At 52.9% G+C, this 17306-nt stretch overlaps 4 protein-coding genes across 4 annotated transcripts; 1 reads left to right on the forward strand and 3 right to left on the reverse strand.

The window, feature by feature from the left end:
* Positions 1–237: 237 nt before the first annotated feature.
* ACET3X_008310 (uncharacterized protein) lies at positions 238–4320 on the reverse strand (the record flags this gene model as incomplete). The annotated part of the gene is made up of 7 exons (XM_069454469.1): positions 238–1544; positions 1600–1703; positions 1761–2649; positions 2707–2992; positions 3045–3605; positions 3815–4107; positions 4170–4320. 7 exons carry the CDS (start codon positions 4318–4320, stop codon positions 238–240), a joined length of 3591 nt encoding a protein of 1196 aa, XP_069303912.1.
* Positions 4321–5792: 1472 nt separating this feature from the next.
* ACET3X_008311 (uncharacterized protein) lies at positions 5793–11867 on the reverse strand. Its single transcript, XM_069454470.1, has 11 exons — positions 11659–11867; positions 11582–11602; positions 11485–11511; positions 11049–11426; positions 9862–10998; positions 9096–9797; positions 7381–9037; positions 7188–7274; positions 6491–7137; positions 6320–6439; positions 5793–6265 (listed from the first exon to the last, which is right to left on the reverse strand). The coding sequence occupies exons 1-11, from the start codon at positions 11701–11703 to the stop codon at positions 6029–6031; spliced, it is 5058 nt and encodes a 1685-aa protein (XP_069303913.1). The 5' UTR covers positions 11704–11867; the 3' UTR covers positions 5793–6028.
* Positions 11868–12297: 430 nt separating this feature from the next.
* Positions 12298–15335, reverse strand: ACET3X_008312 (uncharacterized protein). The gene is made up of 3 exons (XM_069454471.1): positions 14943–15335; positions 13328–14887; positions 12298–13278 (listed from the first exon to the last, which is right to left on the reverse strand). The coding sequence occupies exons 1-3, from the start codon at positions 15214–15216 to the stop codon at positions 12491–12493; spliced, it is 2622 nt and encodes an 873-aa protein (XP_069303914.1). The 5' UTR covers positions 15217–15335; the 3' UTR covers positions 12298–12490.
* Positions 15336–15465: 130 nt separating this feature from the next.
* Positions 15466–17035, forward strand: ACET3X_008313 (uncharacterized protein; the record flags this gene model as incomplete). The annotated part of the gene is made up of 5 exons (XM_069454472.1): positions 15466–15530; positions 15974–16081; positions 16132–16172; positions 16216–16294; positions 16351–17035. The coding sequence occupies 5 exons, from the start codon at positions 15466–15468 to the stop codon at positions 17033–17035; spliced, it is 978 nt and encodes a 325-aa protein (XP_069303915.1).
* Between the last annotated feature and the right edge of the window lie 271 nt (positions 17036–17306).

Here is a 17306-nt window from a genome sequence, read left to right on the forward strand (position 1 = left end):
AACACGAGTGACTACCTCGTGACAATATCGTCGCTAGGTTGTGATCAGGAATGACAAACATTGTACACGCCGGAGCTACGTATATTGAGCACACAACACACTTGAAGGCAGCAGATGAACATGTTTAAAAGTTCAAGTGGCACCCCAGCGCCATGGTTCTTTCGTTACTATTTATTCATTGCCAGTCTTGCATTTCATAAATCTCATTAAACAACGCCAATCCCACATGTAATGTGCTCACTTGACGAGCTTGCAGACCAGGTCGCCAGAGTCGACCGAGTCGCCTTCACGCACTGAAAGACCACTGACCTTTCCAGAGTGTGGTGCCGAGATGACCATCTCCATCTTCATGGCACTGAGAATAGCAACAGGGTCACCCTTCTTGACCTCGCTGCCGTCGTGGACACGAACCTCGACCAAGACACCAGACATGGGTGATCCGACTTGGCTGCTGTCTGTGGGGTCGGCCTTGGGCCGTGACACGTTCTCAATAGCGGCGTGTTGGTCCTCGACGGTCACAGTACGTGTCTCACCGTTCATCTCGTAAAAGACCTCACGCAGACCAGTTTGCTCGGAAAGAGGACCGATGGCGAGGAGCTTGAGGATAAGAACCTTACCCTTCTCAAGCTCGACGTGGAATTCCTCGCCGATCTCAGGGCGCGCCAAGAAGTAGCGGGTAGGCAAGACGGAGAGGTCGCCGTACTTGGTGGTCCACTTCTTGTAGTCCTCGAAGACCTTGGGGTACATAATGTATGATGCTACGTCACATTCAGTAGCGTCGCCCCACTTGGCCTTGAGCTCAGCCTTTATCTTGGGGATATCGACAGGCTCGAGGTAGAGACCAGGGCGCTTGTCCATTTTCCTTCGATCACGGAGAGCCTGGGATCGAAGCGGCTCTGGGAATCCGCCGTATGGCTGACCCATGAGTCCCTCAAAGAACTCCAAGACGGAGGACGGGAAGTCGAGTTGTTCGGCCTTGGCTAGGACGTCGTCGTAGGAAAGTTTGTTGGAGACCATGAACTGGGCCAAGTCACCGACAACCTTGGATGTGGGGGTAACTTTGACGATGTCACCGAGCAAGTCGTTGGCCTGCTCGTACGCCTTCTTGGTCTGAGCCCATTGCTCACCAAGACCCTGTTGCGATGCTTGGAAGATAAGGTTGGTAAGCTGGCCTCCGGGAATCTCGTGCTCGTATACCTCGGGGTCAGGTCCGGTGAGACCGGCCTCGAAGGGCGAGTAGAGGAGACGAAGCTGCGCCCAGTATGCATCCAGGTTGCGGATCATATGCGCGTCCAGGCCAGCATCAAAGTCGGTACCCTCCAAAGACGAGAGAATGGCGCCCAAACTGGGCTGCGATGTCATACCGGACATGCTGTCGATGGCGGCATCAACAGCATCCGCACCGGCCTCAGCGCAGGCAACCATAGATGCAACACCAGTTCCAGCAGAATCGTGGGTGTGTACGTGGATGGGCAGGTCAGGGTACTTCTCGCGGATGGTGCCGATCAGAAGACGGGCAGCACGGGGCTTGAGTACACCAGCCACTAAGGATGCAATCAGTACATGTTTTACGTGTATATCGCATATCGAAAGACTCACTATCTTTGATACCCAGGATGTGGGCTCCCATCTTGACAATCTTGTCGACAACATCCAGGTAGTATTCCAGGTTGTACTTCTTCTTGGGGTTAAGCATGTCACCACTAGGATGTTGAGTCAGTACATGTCGTATACGTAGTTCTGGTATAAAGAAGACTTACCTGTAGCACACTGTTCCCTCGGCAACACCGCCGGCCTTCAGGACAGCCTTGACGCCAACCTCGAGTTGCTCAACGTCATTCAACGCGTCGAAGACACGGAAGATGTCGACACCGTTCTTCTTGGCTTGCTCACAGAAGTGGAAGATGGCGTTGTCGGGCAGCGAGGAGTATGCGACTCCGTTCGCACCACGGAGAAGCATCTGGAAGGGGATGTTGGGTACGAGCTTGCGCATCTTCCTGAGACGGTCCCAGGGGTCTTCGTAGAGGAAGCGCATGGCGACGTCGAACGTAGCACCACCCCAGCACTCAAGAGCCCAAGCGTTGGAGAAAGCGTGGCTAGTCTCCTTGGCGATGTTGAGCAAGTCAACAGTTCGGACACGAGTTGCGAGTAGCGATTGATGGGCATCACGCCATGTGGTGTCCATAATCAAGCATCCCTTGTTGGCACGAACAGCCTTTGCAAATCCCTCGGGACCCTCTTTGAGGATGACATTCCTCCATCCTTCGGTGCAGGGAGCGGATGTGTCGACCTTCTTGCCGTTGTTGTCGTGGATCGCAGGGATGGGGATAGTGCCCTTGAACTTGGGCTCGCCGATCTGGCCCTTGATCTGGCTGCCGTTGACAGCGAGGTCACCAAGGTATGCGAGCAGCTTCTGGGCACGGTTCTGGGAGCCGATCAAGTCAAAGAGAGCGGGCGTGTCATCGATGAAGGTTGTCCAGCATTGTCCATCAACGAAGGTGGGGTGGGTGAGGAGCTTGATCAAGAAGGGGATGTTGGTCTTGACGCCACGGATACGGAACTCGACCAGAGCACGTAGCATCTTTCGGCGGACGATCTCGTATGTGGAACCACGGCAAGAGCACTTGACCAACATAGAATCGTAGTGAGCTACAAACGGGACGGTTAGCAAAGGCATCTAGCTGAAGAAGGGTAGGTAGTAATTACGTGTGATGATTGCTCCAGCGAAACCGTTTCCACCATCGAGACGGACTCCATTACCACCAGCAGAGCGGTAGACCTCGATCTTTCCAGTATCGGGTGCGAAGCTCTGAGCGGGGTCTTCTGTGGTGATTCGGCACTGGAAGGCAAAGCCTCGTGTGGAGATGTGGTCTTGAGTCAGGCCAAGCTGCTCGAGGGATGCACCAGCTGCAATCTGGATTTGTGCGGCGACAATGTCGATACCGGTGACTTCCTCGGTAATGGTGTGCTCGACCTGGATACGAGGGTTGATCTGCAGAACAGTTAGTGAGTATGCTCTGTACATACTAGTGTAGAATACCAACCTCTATGAAGTAATAACGGTTCTGCTGGTCGACCAAGAACTCGGCAGTTCCGGCGTTCCTGTACTTGACGCTCTGCGCAAGCCTGACAGCGTCGGCAAGAATAGCATCACGGGTCTCAACTGGAAGATCTTTTGCGGGAGCAATCTCAACGACCTTTTGGTGGCGACGTTGGACACTGCAGTCACGCTCGTAGAGATGGACGACGTTGCCCTGGTTGTCACCGAGAAGCTGGACTTCGATGTGCTTGGGCTTGTCGAGGAAGCGCTCGACGAAGACGGTTCCGTTACCGAACGCCGACTTGGCCTCTGAGGTTGCACGCTCGAACGAGTCCTTCAGGGTCTCCTGTTCGCGTACTACACGCATACCACGGCCACCACCACCGAAAGCGGCCTTGATGATGATGGGAAAGCCGTATTCGTCAGTGAAGGCCTTGACATCCTCGAACTTCTCAACGGGTCCAGGGGTTCCTGGTACAACTGGGACATTGCACTTGACGGCGAGTTTTCGCGCCGAGACCTTGTCGCCGAGTGCGTCGATGGTGTCGGGAGAGGGGCCTACGAACTAAAATAAAAAAGTAAGCATGAATCGCATGTTGCATGGGGTAAAGAACAAAAGCCATGCTGGCTGCGATGATCGGCGCCGGGCTGCTTGTTGATCGGCCCCGCCAATGCCTCGTCTTGTGCGGGAGCGATAGGCTCAACAGCGGCGGATAGCATGTGCGACCCCTCCACGTAATTTCGTCATAGCGTAAACAAAGCGGTAAAACTCACAATGAGCCCAGCCTTCTCAACATTCCGCGCGAACTCTGCATTCTCCGATAAGAAACCGTAACCCGGGTGAATCATGTTCACGTTGTGCTCGACCGCAATCTTGATGATTTCATCACCCGCGAGGTAAGCGCCGACAGGTGTGTACTGGCCGCGGGTACCAATCTCGTAGGCCTCGTCAGCCTTTTGCCTGTGCATGCTGAGGCGGTCCTCATGACTGTAGACGGCCACAGTGTGCAGCGACAGCTCGTGAGCTGTTCGGAAGATGCGGATGGGGATTTCTCCTCGGTTGGCGACTGGCAGAGCTGTTAGAGCGCCCGGGACGCAATGGATGAGCCATTGAGCTCCGACGACTTACCGAGGAGCTTCTTCAGCTGCATAATGGAGCTGCTTGCACGCAGCTTGTGGTGGACCGAGTTCCTGTGGGGGTGGTGTTCGCCATGGTCCTCGTCAAAGTCATTATCGTCAATGGCCGACGAGGCATTCTGGTCAACTGCAAGTGTCGTCATGTCGAATGACGGCTATGTGTGTTGGGTGAGAGAAAGAGTAGAGGGAGAGGAAGAGAGAGGGGGAGAGGGAGGACTGGAGCCGCAGAAGAGGGCAGATACAGCGCCAATTTATTATGGTACCGACTATCGGATATCCAGGGTCTGCTACTTGCTACGACTCACACGCTCAAAGCTGCAGAGCGCGAGTTTAATCCCAAAACAGATCCACACAGCCAAGCCAGATGGAAACACGGTGCAAAGACCCCGTCGGCCAGCTGAAAAGCAACCAAGCTATCCATGGATAGCTGCATGCCACGACCTGGCCAGAGCTCCATGGCGCGGGGAGATAATGGAGGGGCACTGACAAGGTTCGCCGACGGAAGCACCCCATGTGCGACACGATTAAAATTGTCACCGCGGTAAGACGCCCCGCCCCACTGCCTACCGCATCTCTCAGACATGTATAAAACCTTTTTGCCCTGTCCCACGCCAACGAGGCACGTGGGACGGCTAGCCAAGCCATACGCATCTTGTCCGGTGTAGTGATAGACGCTCAATGAAACCTTGACCGCTACCCACTTCGACCCCTCCAGCCTCGGCCAGCAAGCCATTCGCAAGCTTGATTCCGTCCCAGCTCCCATACAGGAGCACTGTCTGGCACATGCCGGAGATAGCTCGGCATCGCGGAAAAATGACGTGCTTATCCAGCGCTTTGCTTCGGTGCAGTCGTCTATACCGAGCTTCCTCGCGATTCTGCCTCGTTCCCAGCATGCCGTTCCGGCCTTCTCCTCGCTCGGTAGTCGCGTACCTGCATGGTTGCGAGGAGTAATCGGAATATGGGTCTAAGCAACCTAGGTATATCACTGACTGCGCATCATTCCCATGCGGTTCCGCCTCTCGCCATTACGGATTACATTTAAGTTCCACATCACACTTGGCTTCCATAGACCCTGGAACCGGTGACGTTAGCCTTTGATGGATCGTTTGAGGCCCTCAGTGGCTGCATTTGGAAACATTACTCGTAGTAGCCTAACTTGGCAAACGCCATGCACGCGTACTGCAGGCGGAGCTTCAAACACTCGCTACTTGGCACATCAACACCCGAATCACCCAACTAATTATTCCGTGAGCACACACAGAGCTACCCTATCGTGTCCTGAAAGCATTTTCTGTACCCATTGTCGGTAGAACTCAGATTAAACACGCCGAGTGCCTTGGTGTGTAGAACAGTACCTAGGTAGGCATGACTCGAGCGCTGCTTGTAGATCCATGCATCCATAGGAGGAGCGTTTCACCTATCTAGAGACCACGTCATAAAGTAGTCAGTTTTTTTATAACAACTCCAAGATACTTTGGAAGCCTTTGCAGTATCCTGCAGTGTCATGCCACCGACGTGACGACCGCAGGTATCTTCAGAGTACGACTCTAGCCCCAGGGTACAACGCATGTCAATCCCATGTCATGAACATCATAAGCAGCAGTGTAGCAAATCAGCGCAGACAAAGTGATTAACTAGAGTACAGAAGTCTGAAAATGTTCCATGTTTGAAGCATCCAGACTGGGAGGCCACCTTGAACGCCTGTAGAGTACATTACCGCACACTGCCAAAAATGTATGAACCCTCCGCTCGCTTTTGCATGCCCCACCAATCATCAATATATAGTTTGAAGAAGAATCTTAACTACACCCATCTGCAGAGCAGGCATCTCATCTTCAGGTCGGACAGCGTCTAGAAGGCGCGGAAGCTTCCAGTTGGCTGTGGGGCGATGCCGTTGGTCTGTCCGTATGGACCTGGGGAAGGGGCCGAAGTCATCGGACCCTGGGTAAGCATGAGACGCGAGCCCAAGATCGGAGTGTCTTCCTCCTTCTTTTGTTGCGAGACTTCGCGGGTCTTGCGCTCCTCATTGTCCTTCTTGAGCATCTCGATCGCAGCCGTCTGCTGAGAGATAAGGTTGATCATGTATGGCTAGTCGATAATTAGCGATCCGCAACAAGGAAAAGGGAAAGAGTAAATGCATACCATAGTGAAGTCGTGGAGACCGTTGCGCCATGACATCTCAAGGATGATGTCAGGGCGGAGAAGGTCGTAGCAAGCGTATAGCATACCAACGTAGCACTCGCGGCTGCCAATGTCGACGAACTAAGTTGCGGATTAGTGTGAGGCAGTGAGAAACAACAGAGTCCAACTTACGTAGCGGAGCAGATCCTCAACAACATCCGACTTGCCAGACATGGCCGAGGTCTCGATAGCGTCCTTGAAAAGCTTGTCTTGCTTGGAAAGAGTAATGGACTTTTCCCATCGCTTGTTCTTGCGGTAGATATCGGCAGCGATTTGACGGAAGAAGACCAGGTCGTGCTTTTCCAGGCGCTGCGCAAGCTCGACAGGATCGTAGTTGTCGTAGTTGTTGACCGAGTCGCGGAGGGTCTTGTAGTCCTCTTCTTCAATCAGGAGATCGTTGAGGGCATTGTTGACCTCACGCTTGTTCTGCGACTGGACGTTGAGCAGGAAAGGCTTGATCAAAGGAATGTTGTCAGACTTGACGAACATGCGGACAACACGGTTGACGTCGATTCGGGGAGTTAGCGCCTGCAGTAGGTCGGTCAAAAGAGTTGGCTGCTCCTCGAGGTAGAAGCCCAGAGCTCGGTAGTAAATCTCGACGTTGGTAGCCTTGGTGATGGTGTCCTTGAATGCTTGGTGCTCCCAGGCATCCGCAGCACGCTCCATCATGGCAAGAGCAGCGTTGTCCCACTCATCGTAGTGGACATACAGAAAGATCAACTCCGGCCACAAGTGAGCCTCCTCAGTCGCACGGATGAGCTTTGGGATGTTGATTCGGCCTGGGCGATTGTTAGTCACATACAATGCAGGAGACTTGGATGTGACTTACTCCAGAAGAGGCGGAGATGCTCCATGACACGCTCAGGATGGTATTTAGCAAGGGCCTCGCCTAAGGAAGTGAACATTCCCATGTGCGCTAGGATACAGTTAGCATCTTATACACGTTGTATGGTTCGGAACAGTGATCCAAGGAAGGTTGTGTTGAGCAGTGAGTCTATAGTTGTCAGAAGGTTTGTACTTACCGCGTTCCAGACCAAGGCCAGCTTCAAGCAGGCTGATCAACTCATCGAAGTAACCGTTACGCTCGTATTGCTTAACAAGGTCGGTGAGCTCTTCGGCGTGGACAATTAGGTTGAGGCCACAGATCTGGGCAAGACGGAATTCCTTCTTTGCAACGCAAGCCTCGTTGACCTGCTTCCAGACTTTGATGGAGTTTGCTTTCCTGGCACATTCAACGGCAGCTTGGTAGTCTTCGAGGTGTACGAGGGTAGTTGCAAGCTTGGCCCAGTTGGAGATGCTGGTGAAGAAGATCTTCGCTGCCTCGTGGTAGCCCTCCTCGTAAGCCTTGTCACCTGAGGCTTCCACATCCGCGACGTTGGTAGCACGGAGGAAGTCCTCGAGCTCGGCTAGTTGGTTGGTACGAGCGAAGCAGAAAGCCAAGGCGGTGTCAATGGGTACCTCACGAAGGGTCTTGCGAGCCATCCTCAAGAACTTGATCAAGTCTTCGTCTTTGCCAGCATGTGTAGCAATCTCGATGACTTCCAAGTAGTTGGATGCGTCCCCGGCGCGGATGTAGGACTCAATCGAGTCTGTAACACGAAGGCCATCCAGCTGTGCCTTGGCAACTCTGCTCCACACTTCTGGTGTGTCGACCCTGTCAGCATACTCGTATGCTCGATCAATTGACACAATGTGTTCAATGAGGACATTAACAGCTTCAACATGGTTCTCTTGCTTCTTGAAGATTTCAAAGGCCTCATCATACATGCCGACCTCAATACACTGTTGAGCAATGTCCTCAGGAGTGTATTGGTCGAGCTGTTGGATGTAGTTCATGACCCTGCCGCGATCGGACTTGCAGGCGGTGAGCATCAGCAAGTTCTGAAGGGACGGGTTATCGCTGAAAGTAGAAGGCTCCAATATAATCTTCTCTAGCAAGTCGATGAGCTCAGCAGGCATATCCCCAGTGATGAAGGCCTTGACAGCGACAGAGACCTTGTCCGGGTCGGTGGACGAAGGGACAGCATACGAAGTGACTTGATCAACGAGCGATCGGCGGTGCAAGTTATTCGGACTCAGGACATAGTCCCAGACCTCAGAATCGGCACGCTCCAGGAGGTAACGTGCTTGGGCCTTGAACATGGCGTTCTCGTTGGTGATGTTGATCAGCTCGAGATCATTCTGTCCCTTGCTGTAGGCAATAAACGCCAAGTTAGGGTCGCGCTTCTCGCAGTACTTGCCAACAGTGAGGGTATCGTATTGGTCATTCTCCTTCAGAAACTTCTCTGGGTTGTTGTTGGAGTCGATGTAGATCTTGGCCAAGGCGTTGTAGACAGCCTGCTGCTGGTTGCCGCTAGCCAACGTCTGCTCCAAAAATGGCAAAAGAAGCTTCAATCGGTTTCGCGATTCTACCTCGGCAACCAATTCGTCGATTGGAATCGAAGATGGTGTCACTGAAGCCAGAAGGCCCTTGATGATGCTTTCGTCGCAATCCACATCGAGAAGACCACCAATGACAGCAGGTGTCCTGGCAGGGTTGACCCTCTGAACGTACACTTCGATGGACTTGAACTGCTGCTTCTTGTAGAGGTAGAGTACCAGGTCGTGTACGAAGTTGAAACGATCGCAAATGATTATGAGTGGCAGTTGTTCCGTGAGGTTGGCTTCCTTCAAGAAGTTCTGCGGAGATGCGAAGTCAGTTCGTGTCTCATACACAATCCATGTGGTAAAAACTTACCTTGGTCTTCTCAGCAGGAATAACAGCACTCTCTCGGCAGATACGCTCGACTTCGTTGAGCTGACCCATGGTAGTCGCGGCCTCAACGTACTTGAAGTGAACATCGGGGTCATCGCTGACGTTGACAATGGAGCCTAGGAAGAAGTACAGACCCTCTGCGGTGCGATGCTTCTCAAGAAGATCGATGATCTTCGTAGCGCCGAGTAGGTCAGAGTACTTCTGGGCAATACGGATGACGGCCTGCAAGTTTTGGCGAATGTTCGTAGTGAGCATAGCGTCCAAACACTCAAACGAGAGCTCTACTGTGAGTTGACCGAAGTAGTTGATCAGCCACTCTTCTGGAAGCTTGTCGGTCTGGACAATAATACGCCTAATGGCAGCCGGGTCATCATTGTGTTCCAGAGCGCGAGTGAGCAAGCCAGCGTTCTCGCAGAGCTGAGCAATGCGCGCCTTGTCGTAATGGTGGAACATTTCATTGCCGAGAATAGCGTCTGCAACCTGGGGAGCGCTGACCAAGTTCATCTCCAGCAGCTTGGTCTGCAGATGACCCTCTTCTGGTAGATCGTTCGAGAGGACGTCCAGGAGGAAAGCGGTGGCCTGTTGGATCATGCCTTGAGACTGGAAGATGTCGACAACGCGGTCAATGCTGATCAATGGGCCGCCTTCGTTCTTCGCTAGCTGGGAAGCGAACTCGGCACCCTTCTACAAAGGTGAAAACAGAAGTCAGTTGTATGTCTCAGATGCATCTCGTACAGTCACGACTTACCTCAGGATTGATCCGGACTACATGTTGAAGCAAGACGTTGTAATCAGGTGTGTAGCCAACGCCGTTGCAGTATTGCAGGATCAGATCGTAGTGACCGAGCTCAGCGAGTGCTGCAACGACCTTTTGGGGTACGTTCGCCTCCTTGTAGATAGCCAGAGCAAGGTTCAGGTCATGGGGCTTGGCGAGATCACCGAGCTCCTCTGAGCAGTGAAGCTTGCCTTCCTTCTGCCACTTCTCGATGAGGTGCTTACGGCCCTGCACGAACACAGGACGAGCTAGCTCTAGAGTCTCTTCCCTGTTCAATCCGCCCTTATCCAGTAGTTGTCCGAAGTACTGTAGTAAAGTAGTGATCTGGCCAGGCTGGCTAGGAACCGCACGCAGCCTGTTGATTGTGTTCATTGTGCGGAGGAAGCCCCGAGGCGAGTTCGCGGCGACCTTTGCTGCTTCGGCATAGTTGCCTTGTGACATAAGCGTCTCGAATCGTTGCGAGTAAAGCTGATCTGCGCCTGGAAGTCCGCCCTTTGAAGCGAGCTTGTAAGCAATCTCAGCACACGCTGGGTTCTCCATAATGTATGGAATCAGGCTGTCCTCTCGGATGGTTGTATGCAGAACTTGTCCTCGCTTATTGATGACGACGACACCGGTGCCTTCGTCATCACGCGCCGTTGTGAAGACAGTCTCCTCAGATATCCGGTTAAGGAACAGTGCGGTACCTGTCTCGAGGTCGTGGAGGTGGATGAAACCGAACTTGGTAATTACGATTAGAATGCCGTACTTTTGCGCAATATGGATGCCGAGCGGGAAGTCACCAGTACCCTCGGCAGGCCAGTGGATCGGAATGAGTCGCTTCGGGAAGGCTGGGTTTGCGGCGTTGTGGTCGACTTCAACGATATTGATCTTGGCTTCTCCAGTCGAAGACTTTACAGCGAACGCGAAGATCTTTGTATCGGTAGATGCACCGTCAAGCCGGAGAGTACCGAAGGTAGCAGCATGACCCTCGAGGGGCTGGCTGACGTTCCTCGCCTTGGAGAAGAGCTGCATGTTTCCACGAATGCCACCGGCGGGATTCGATGTGATACCAACCAAGCAGGACCAGCTCTCGTCATCGTTGGTAACGTAGTTGATGATCTGGTTGTTCTAAACAACGGGTTAGATGCAATTCGCTATGAATGGACCACTTTGCATACCTCGAGTTGTTCTTGGCGATCAAAGATCTTGCGCGGCGCAACAGCGTTCTTCGAGTCGAGTACATCCCAGTGATATACAGCCTTTGTGCTGACGAGCGCAAGGGTAGTCTGGCTAATCCACCTCCAGAACTGAATGTCCTCTTGGTGGCTGTAGGTCTGCAGGCGCTCCTTGGTCTCGAGGTTGAACAGCTGCAGTGTCCGGCCTTGCGCCTTGAGAGCAATGATAGGCTCAGTCAAGTGCATGATAGCGCTGTCGGCGCGGATCGGTCTCCGGATGACATTGTTGGTGTTCTTGAGGTCGATGATGACGGTCTCGGCGGGCGCGTTGGCTTCGGTGTTGACCTGTCGCACGCAAACGTACTTGTCGGACTCGAGTGTCTAGGCCTGCTGTCAGCACATCTATATCTAATGCATAGATTTTGGCAGGACAACATACGCAGTTTTGCCATGATATCGATGCCGGCTGGAATATATGTTAGCTTGCCAACCCTTGTTGCCTTGTTCGCGGATTGTTTGGCCCAGGACCAACGTACGAGGATGTTGAGGTTCGTGAGCTGTCAATTGTTAGCTCCAAGCACTATGTATTACCAAGATCTAGTGCGGTGCATACCAGCGTCGGCTGCGTTACGTGCAATGGCACCTGTCGCTGGGCCATGTTTGCGACAGTCCAGTTCCAAGCTCACCGGGGTGAGAAAGCGCGCAAGAATCGGGTATCGGAAGAAAAGGAAGAAGTAGACCCAGGTGCACAACTCCAGAAGCGCGTGATAGGAAATGAGAGACGGTCGTATAAGGCGGGGTCGGGGTCGTCGAGGTGATGCTGTTCGAGAAAGGAGCTTGTGTTGTCCACATACGCTGGTTCGCCGTACGATGACATAAGCACCCCGATTAGGCAAAACGCAGTGCAGCTCTACCCAATGACGTTGGTTGCGGCGCTCAGTACCTAGGTAGGGACCAATCTCACCTGCTACACCGACTCTGTGGAACTTCTATCGCGTTGAGAAAGAGATCATGATGGCTTCAATATCCGGGTCTCAACTTTAGCGTTCAGTTTGGTAGCTTGCACATTTGTACAACAGCAGGTCGCAAGTAGCAGGGTTAGGTGAGGTAGACGACCCGTACTTCCCCAGTGCATCTTCGCAGCATAAGCATCGAACCAGAACTTCAATACTGTACTGTTATCTATATCCTCTACCAAACTGTCTGCACACGATATACATAGGGAAGATCGACATACTGAGAACTTTCTTTTCTGGTTACTTGTTTTTTTACAGAGTAAAACATTAAATTATACCTCAAGGCCGTACATGTGCTCCCCACACACCCCTGCAGGCTACTACACGTAAAACGTAATTCCAAACATAGCTCATTAGTACATGCATCAGCTCAATCATGACATCGTTCTGTTGAAAGCAATGCTCTTTCTAAATACATCGCTGCGAGGGCTACAATCCCACTTCCTGAAACTTTGACTCCCGGTTTGGACTTCCTATTCTCGCTCTCTCCGCATCAGAACCGAACGCTGGGGGCGGTGCTAGGGCTTCGTCGAAATGATCACGCGCTTCCTCGAAGCTCTCTCCCGCGGACGTCGCTGTTGCTCCGCTCACAACACGTTCTGCTGGCCTCCCACGTGCAATGCTGAATTCCTCCGCATCGCTGGTTAAGGATGAGACGTCTGAATAGCGATCATCGTCGACATGGCCGACGTGAGGGACGTAAGTAGGTTCAACAGCACCCAAGTCCTTTGGTCGTTCGACATCAGCAGATACGCGGCCGTCTGTCGACTCGCGAGCTGGATGGTTGGCGCTCTTCGAAGACTGGGACTGGGACTGGGATTGGGGTTGTGAAGTGGAGTTTCGAAGAGTTGCGCCACCGATGAAGCCAGGTTCCTTCTCTTTCGCATTGCCCTCAGACTCTGTCGCGGGAGTATGCTTTGAACGACGCTTTAATTTGTTCAAGATTGACTTGAACCCTTTCGAGGATCCTTGCGACGTAGGCGAAGTCGGGTCAGTTGAATCATGCTCAGTAGCACCGTGAGCTTCTGTCGGTGTAGGCTCCTGATACAGATCCTCGTTGTCACGTGGCACTTGAGCATTTACAACTACTGGTTCAGCCACCGGGATCTCCTTTGACCTGCGTTGTTCGGTGGTCTTGGTCTTCTCCGCTTCCTTTGCTTGTTTCGCAGCTAGCTTTTCTTCAGCAGCTCTCGCTTTTGCAGCCCTCTTCTCTTCTTCTGTTTCTGTGTTAGTGATGCGATGAACGACCCAAGAAGCATAACTTACCCTTTCCTTGCTTCTCCTCAGCCTTGACCTCAGCGGCACGTTCTTTCTCGATACGGATCCGGCGCTTCTCCTGCTCCTGATCGAGTCGGCGCTCTTCTTCCTCGGCACGTCGCTTCTCATCCTCTGCAAGGCGCTTTTCGGTCTTCTCAGTGATTTCGTCTAATGTCGGCTGGATCCTGGCTTGAGCGATAGCGTCGATTTCGCTTTGATCCATCCATTTGCCATTGCCGATGTGCACCCTACCGTGGTTCTCCATGCGAACCTCAGAATTTGCCAAGGCGCGCTGTTTCGCCTTCTCATCCCAATCCTCTACCATCGCAGGCGACATCTTGCCCGTCTCGTCATAGATTTTCTTGTCCATACCCTGCATCTGTGCTTGGACCTTGCGCTGTGCTGCAGCAAGCAGGGACTTGCGATCGTTCTCGCGTTTCTTTGCGTCTACATCAGCCAGTTGCTTATTGAGCTGGTCCATCTGCGAACGAATTCGCCTTGAACGAAAGTCGTCTTCGTCAGAGTCAGAAGTGTCCGCAGGGGCTGTCTCAGAAGCACTGTGCGCGCGATTACGCCCACGGCGCATGGAGAGCTTCGACTTGGTTGGCTGGTCATAGCCGTAGTAGCTTCGATAGGCGGCGTTCTCGTCATATCCTATCTTTGCCAGTCTTTCCTGAGCAAGCTTTTGTGCAGCTTCTTGGATCCCGATGTAGCGCAAAGCTTGCTGCTTGATATCAGCCTCACCAGTCGCTGGCTGTTGGCTGTGTGCTGCAGTCGCTCCAGTGCGGGCGGTAGACTGGCCCGATGCACCATCGATGTGTTGTTGTTGCACATCATAGATCTTCTTGGCCATAGATATAGCAGAAGCTCGAAGGGCATCGTTGCGCCTCTTCTCCTCGGTCTCTAGCGCAACAGGTGGAGCGCTGGTGTACATATCGCGCGATATGCTCTTTGCATGCTGAATGCGTGCAGCTTCCATAGCACCGTATCCGCGGTGGTTGGAATCAGCAGGGCTAGCTTGTGGATTGGCTCGAATGGACGCACTATGAGCGAGTGTTGCCGCGCCCAATGCATTCCTGGCCGAGTTGTTTGAGTCTGGATACAGGGGTGCAGCTGGTGGGTTTGACTGAGCACGCTTACGTCTCGATGCAGAGTGCGCGTCCGTAGCCGCAGTAAAGGCGTTCTTCCTGCCCTGGTCGGTGTACCCATAGTCGACCTCTGGGCCAAGTCCTCTCTTGCTCATTGCGATGGTAGCAGCAGAATGACCTTCAGCGCTGGCTTCGGGATGCCACAGATTCAGCTTTGCACCGTCTCTGTGGGCGAGAAGCGCTGCTTTTGAGCCTGCCGCGCTTGCTTCTGGTTGCCACATGGGAGCCATCTTATAACCATTTGCAAGCAACGCAGCCTTGCCTGCTGCGGAAGATGCTTCGGGCTTCCACCACTCCGGGCTCTTCTTGTTCTGGTTTGCGAGTAGCGCGGCAGCTCCGGCAGAAGATTGAGTGTCAATCCCAACGACGGGATAACTGGGGAGGTCTTGGGCCTTTGCGTATTTGAGACTTGTAGCAGCGCCTGCGAATCTTTGTCAGTGTATGAGGTAATGGGACCATCACAACTTCGCACTCACTCGCCGAGGAGAGCTTGCCGTCGGCTCCGAGCGGGTTGATGGGTTTTGCTACGTTTGCTTTGGAAGGGCTGCCGTGGTTGTGTGAATAGAGCGCTGCTGCAGACGCCTGGTTCTGCAATGCGTTGTCCTTTGATTGATGCAAATGCGCGGATGGGTCAGGGCAACGCATGTTCGTCTCGGCAGAGGGTCGTGGTGGAGCCGCCTCTTCCGTTCCCTTCAAGGGTCTGCTGTCAGCAATCGGGGGCCCACTCGTAGTAAGAGCTGTTGTCGCCATTGTGAAAGAGCGTGTCGGTGCAAGATGTTATTGAATCAAGCGCTGTTTTGAGGGTGATCACAAGACTTAAAAGGGGAAAGCCAAATGCCAGCTAGGGACACAGGCTGTGGCGCTCTTCATGGCTAAATGACGAGAAGATGGCAATGATGTCATGTCAAGGCTAGGATTAAGGGTTCCGTGAGCGTGCGTTCCGCGTGGGAAATCTCACTAGCCTTACCCTCTTGGGCCTCGATCTAGCCTGCGCCGACCATGACCTTGCCTGTCCAGACGGAAGCAGGCGACGGACTCACCGAAGTGGTCAAATCACGTACCAAGTGCGTCTAGGAGGGTTCATCCTGTCTGCCAGCACCCTTGCGCACATCTGAAGATCACGGCCCTGCGTCGTGCGAACGAAACAACGAAGCACATCGCTTTGTATACAACGTTGCACCATCCCAAGGTTGCATCGTGGAACACAATAGCCAAGTTTCAGTGTCTGTACGCCTGCAAAATCAGCGAATCCTTACAGATGGCGTCCAACCTGGATTCGCTAATCACAGCAGCGCCGCTCCTGTGGGTAGTCCAAAATATTAGAGCTATGAATGATTATGGCGCGGTTCTATCCTGATTGTTGTCGTGATGCCCCAGCACCTCCACTGGTGGGTGTTTGGCTTCAGAAGCAAAGCTGGATTAGATGCGGGTTAGTGCCAACTTAACTACGTCACCGGGTCACAACCTCCCAGCCTGATCCAGCAAATAACTGTACCAACAATTTTAGCCTCGCAAGGTTGAGTGTGATAAACATAGCCGAATTACAAACGCCTCTCAAAAGCATTTTGAACTTTCGCGATGTCGGTGAATTTGTCAATCAAACAACAGGAACTCGGTAATTCAACGATGCGCAGCGGATTGAATCTTTAGCTGACCATGCTGCAGCCGTCTAAGCAGCGGCCTACTGTTCCGAAGCGCCCGACCTGGTACGTATCTTACACACGCATCTTGGCGCGAGGCTGACTGTAGGAGATGAGGCTTCTTTCCAAGACAGGCAGAGGCTCTTGAAAGAATTCGGCGTGAAGAGCGTTATTGATCTCCGAACAAAGTACGTAGATGCAACTGGCCGAAGATGATACCTAGGTATTGTACTGATCAGTACAGAACGGAGCATATCGAACAGTCGCAAAAGCATGATGCAAGGATCAAAGCATCAGCGGCAGTTCCCCAGAGCAACGACGATGCAGCAGAGCCTCTCAAGATACCCGGTATAATCTACCACGAGATCAACTTCAATGGCTCCGCCTTCTCGCGCATGCTGCTCTCGAAGCTTACATGGCTCGAGTTTTTCAAGCTCGCAGGACTTATGATCTTCGGATACCGCAAGGATGCTATCAAGATCTTAGCTCCTCATATGGAAGACATGGGGCTTGTCGGTCTGGCCGAGCAATCCCTAGACGTATGCACACGAGAAGTCACGCAGGTCTTCGATGTATTGGGAGAAGAGCAGAACTGGCCAGTTTTGGTCCACTGTACACAGGGCAAGGACAGGACCGGGCTCATAGTGATGCTAGTCCTCTTGCTTCTCGGTGTCGACCAAAAGACGATTGACGACGACTACCGCCTGTCCGAGCCAGAACTTGAGCCAGAGAAAGAAGGAAGACTGAAAGAAATGGCATCTGTTGGGCTGACAGAACAATTTGCGATTTGTCCTCCAGACTTGGTAAGCAGTGTACACTCCTACCTGCTGGACAAGTACGGCAGCGTTGAGAGGTACCTGGAGAAAGCCGGTGTTGCCAAGGAGCAGATGGACTTTGTTAGGGGGAAGCTACTAGGAAACGTGTCTTGAGCGTGCCCCGCCTATGCTCGAGTATGGCTTGGCAAAATCTGAGAATTGTTCCTATCTGTACGGGATCAAAGGACGGCTTGTTGACGGAAGAAGCGTGTATGGTCCATACGCGTATACGACCGAAGAAGCAGCGAGTTCACACGCTGCACAACGAGGCTGAGGACGACTGCATGCTATAGCCAAGCATACCAGGTTGTAGACATTGGATATTTGTACACGCCCCGTAATCCTTATCATCGGCAGAGTTGTGCTAGTAATGCTGCAACGTATA

This window comes from Alternaria dauci, chromosome 8 (assembly GCF_042100115.1).
Source record: "Alternaria dauci strain A2016 chromosome 8, whole genome shotgun sequence".
Taxonomy (NCBI): domain Eukaryota; kingdom Fungi; phylum Ascomycota; class Dothideomycetes; order Pleosporales; family Pleosporaceae; genus Alternaria; species Alternaria dauci.

What these genes read in the sequence shown, in the direction of transcription:
- ACET3X_008311 (XM_069454470.1), bottom strand. Translation starts at nt 11,703, where the DNA reads ATGGCCCAGCGACAGGTGCCATTGCACGTAACGCAGCCGACGCTG. An exon ending in TGGCCTTGGTCTGGAACGCG is followed by an intron (nt 7,275 to 7,380) that starts GTAAGTACAAAC and finishes ACTGTATCCTAG; the next exon opens with CGCACATGGGAATGTTCACT. An exon ending in GCATCTCCGCCTCTTCTGGA is followed by an intron (nt 7,138 to 7,187) that starts GTAAGTCACATC and finishes ACAATCGCCCAG; the next exon opens with GCCGAATCAACATCCCAAAG.
- ACET3X_008312 (XM_069454471.1), bottom strand. Translation starts at nt 15,216, where the DNA reads ATGGCGACAACAGCTCTTACTACGAGTGGGCCCCCGATTGCTGACAGC. An exon ending in CGGCAAGCTCTCCTCGGCGA is followed by an intron (nt 14,888 to 14,942) that starts GTGAGTGCGAAG and finishes AAAGATTCGCAG; the next exon opens with GCGCTGCTACAAGTCTCAAA. An exon ending in TGAGGAGAAGCAAGGAAAGG is followed by an intron (nt 13,279 to 13,327) that starts GTAAGTTATGCT and finishes ACACAGAAACAG; the next exon opens with AAGAAGAGAAGAGGGCTGCA.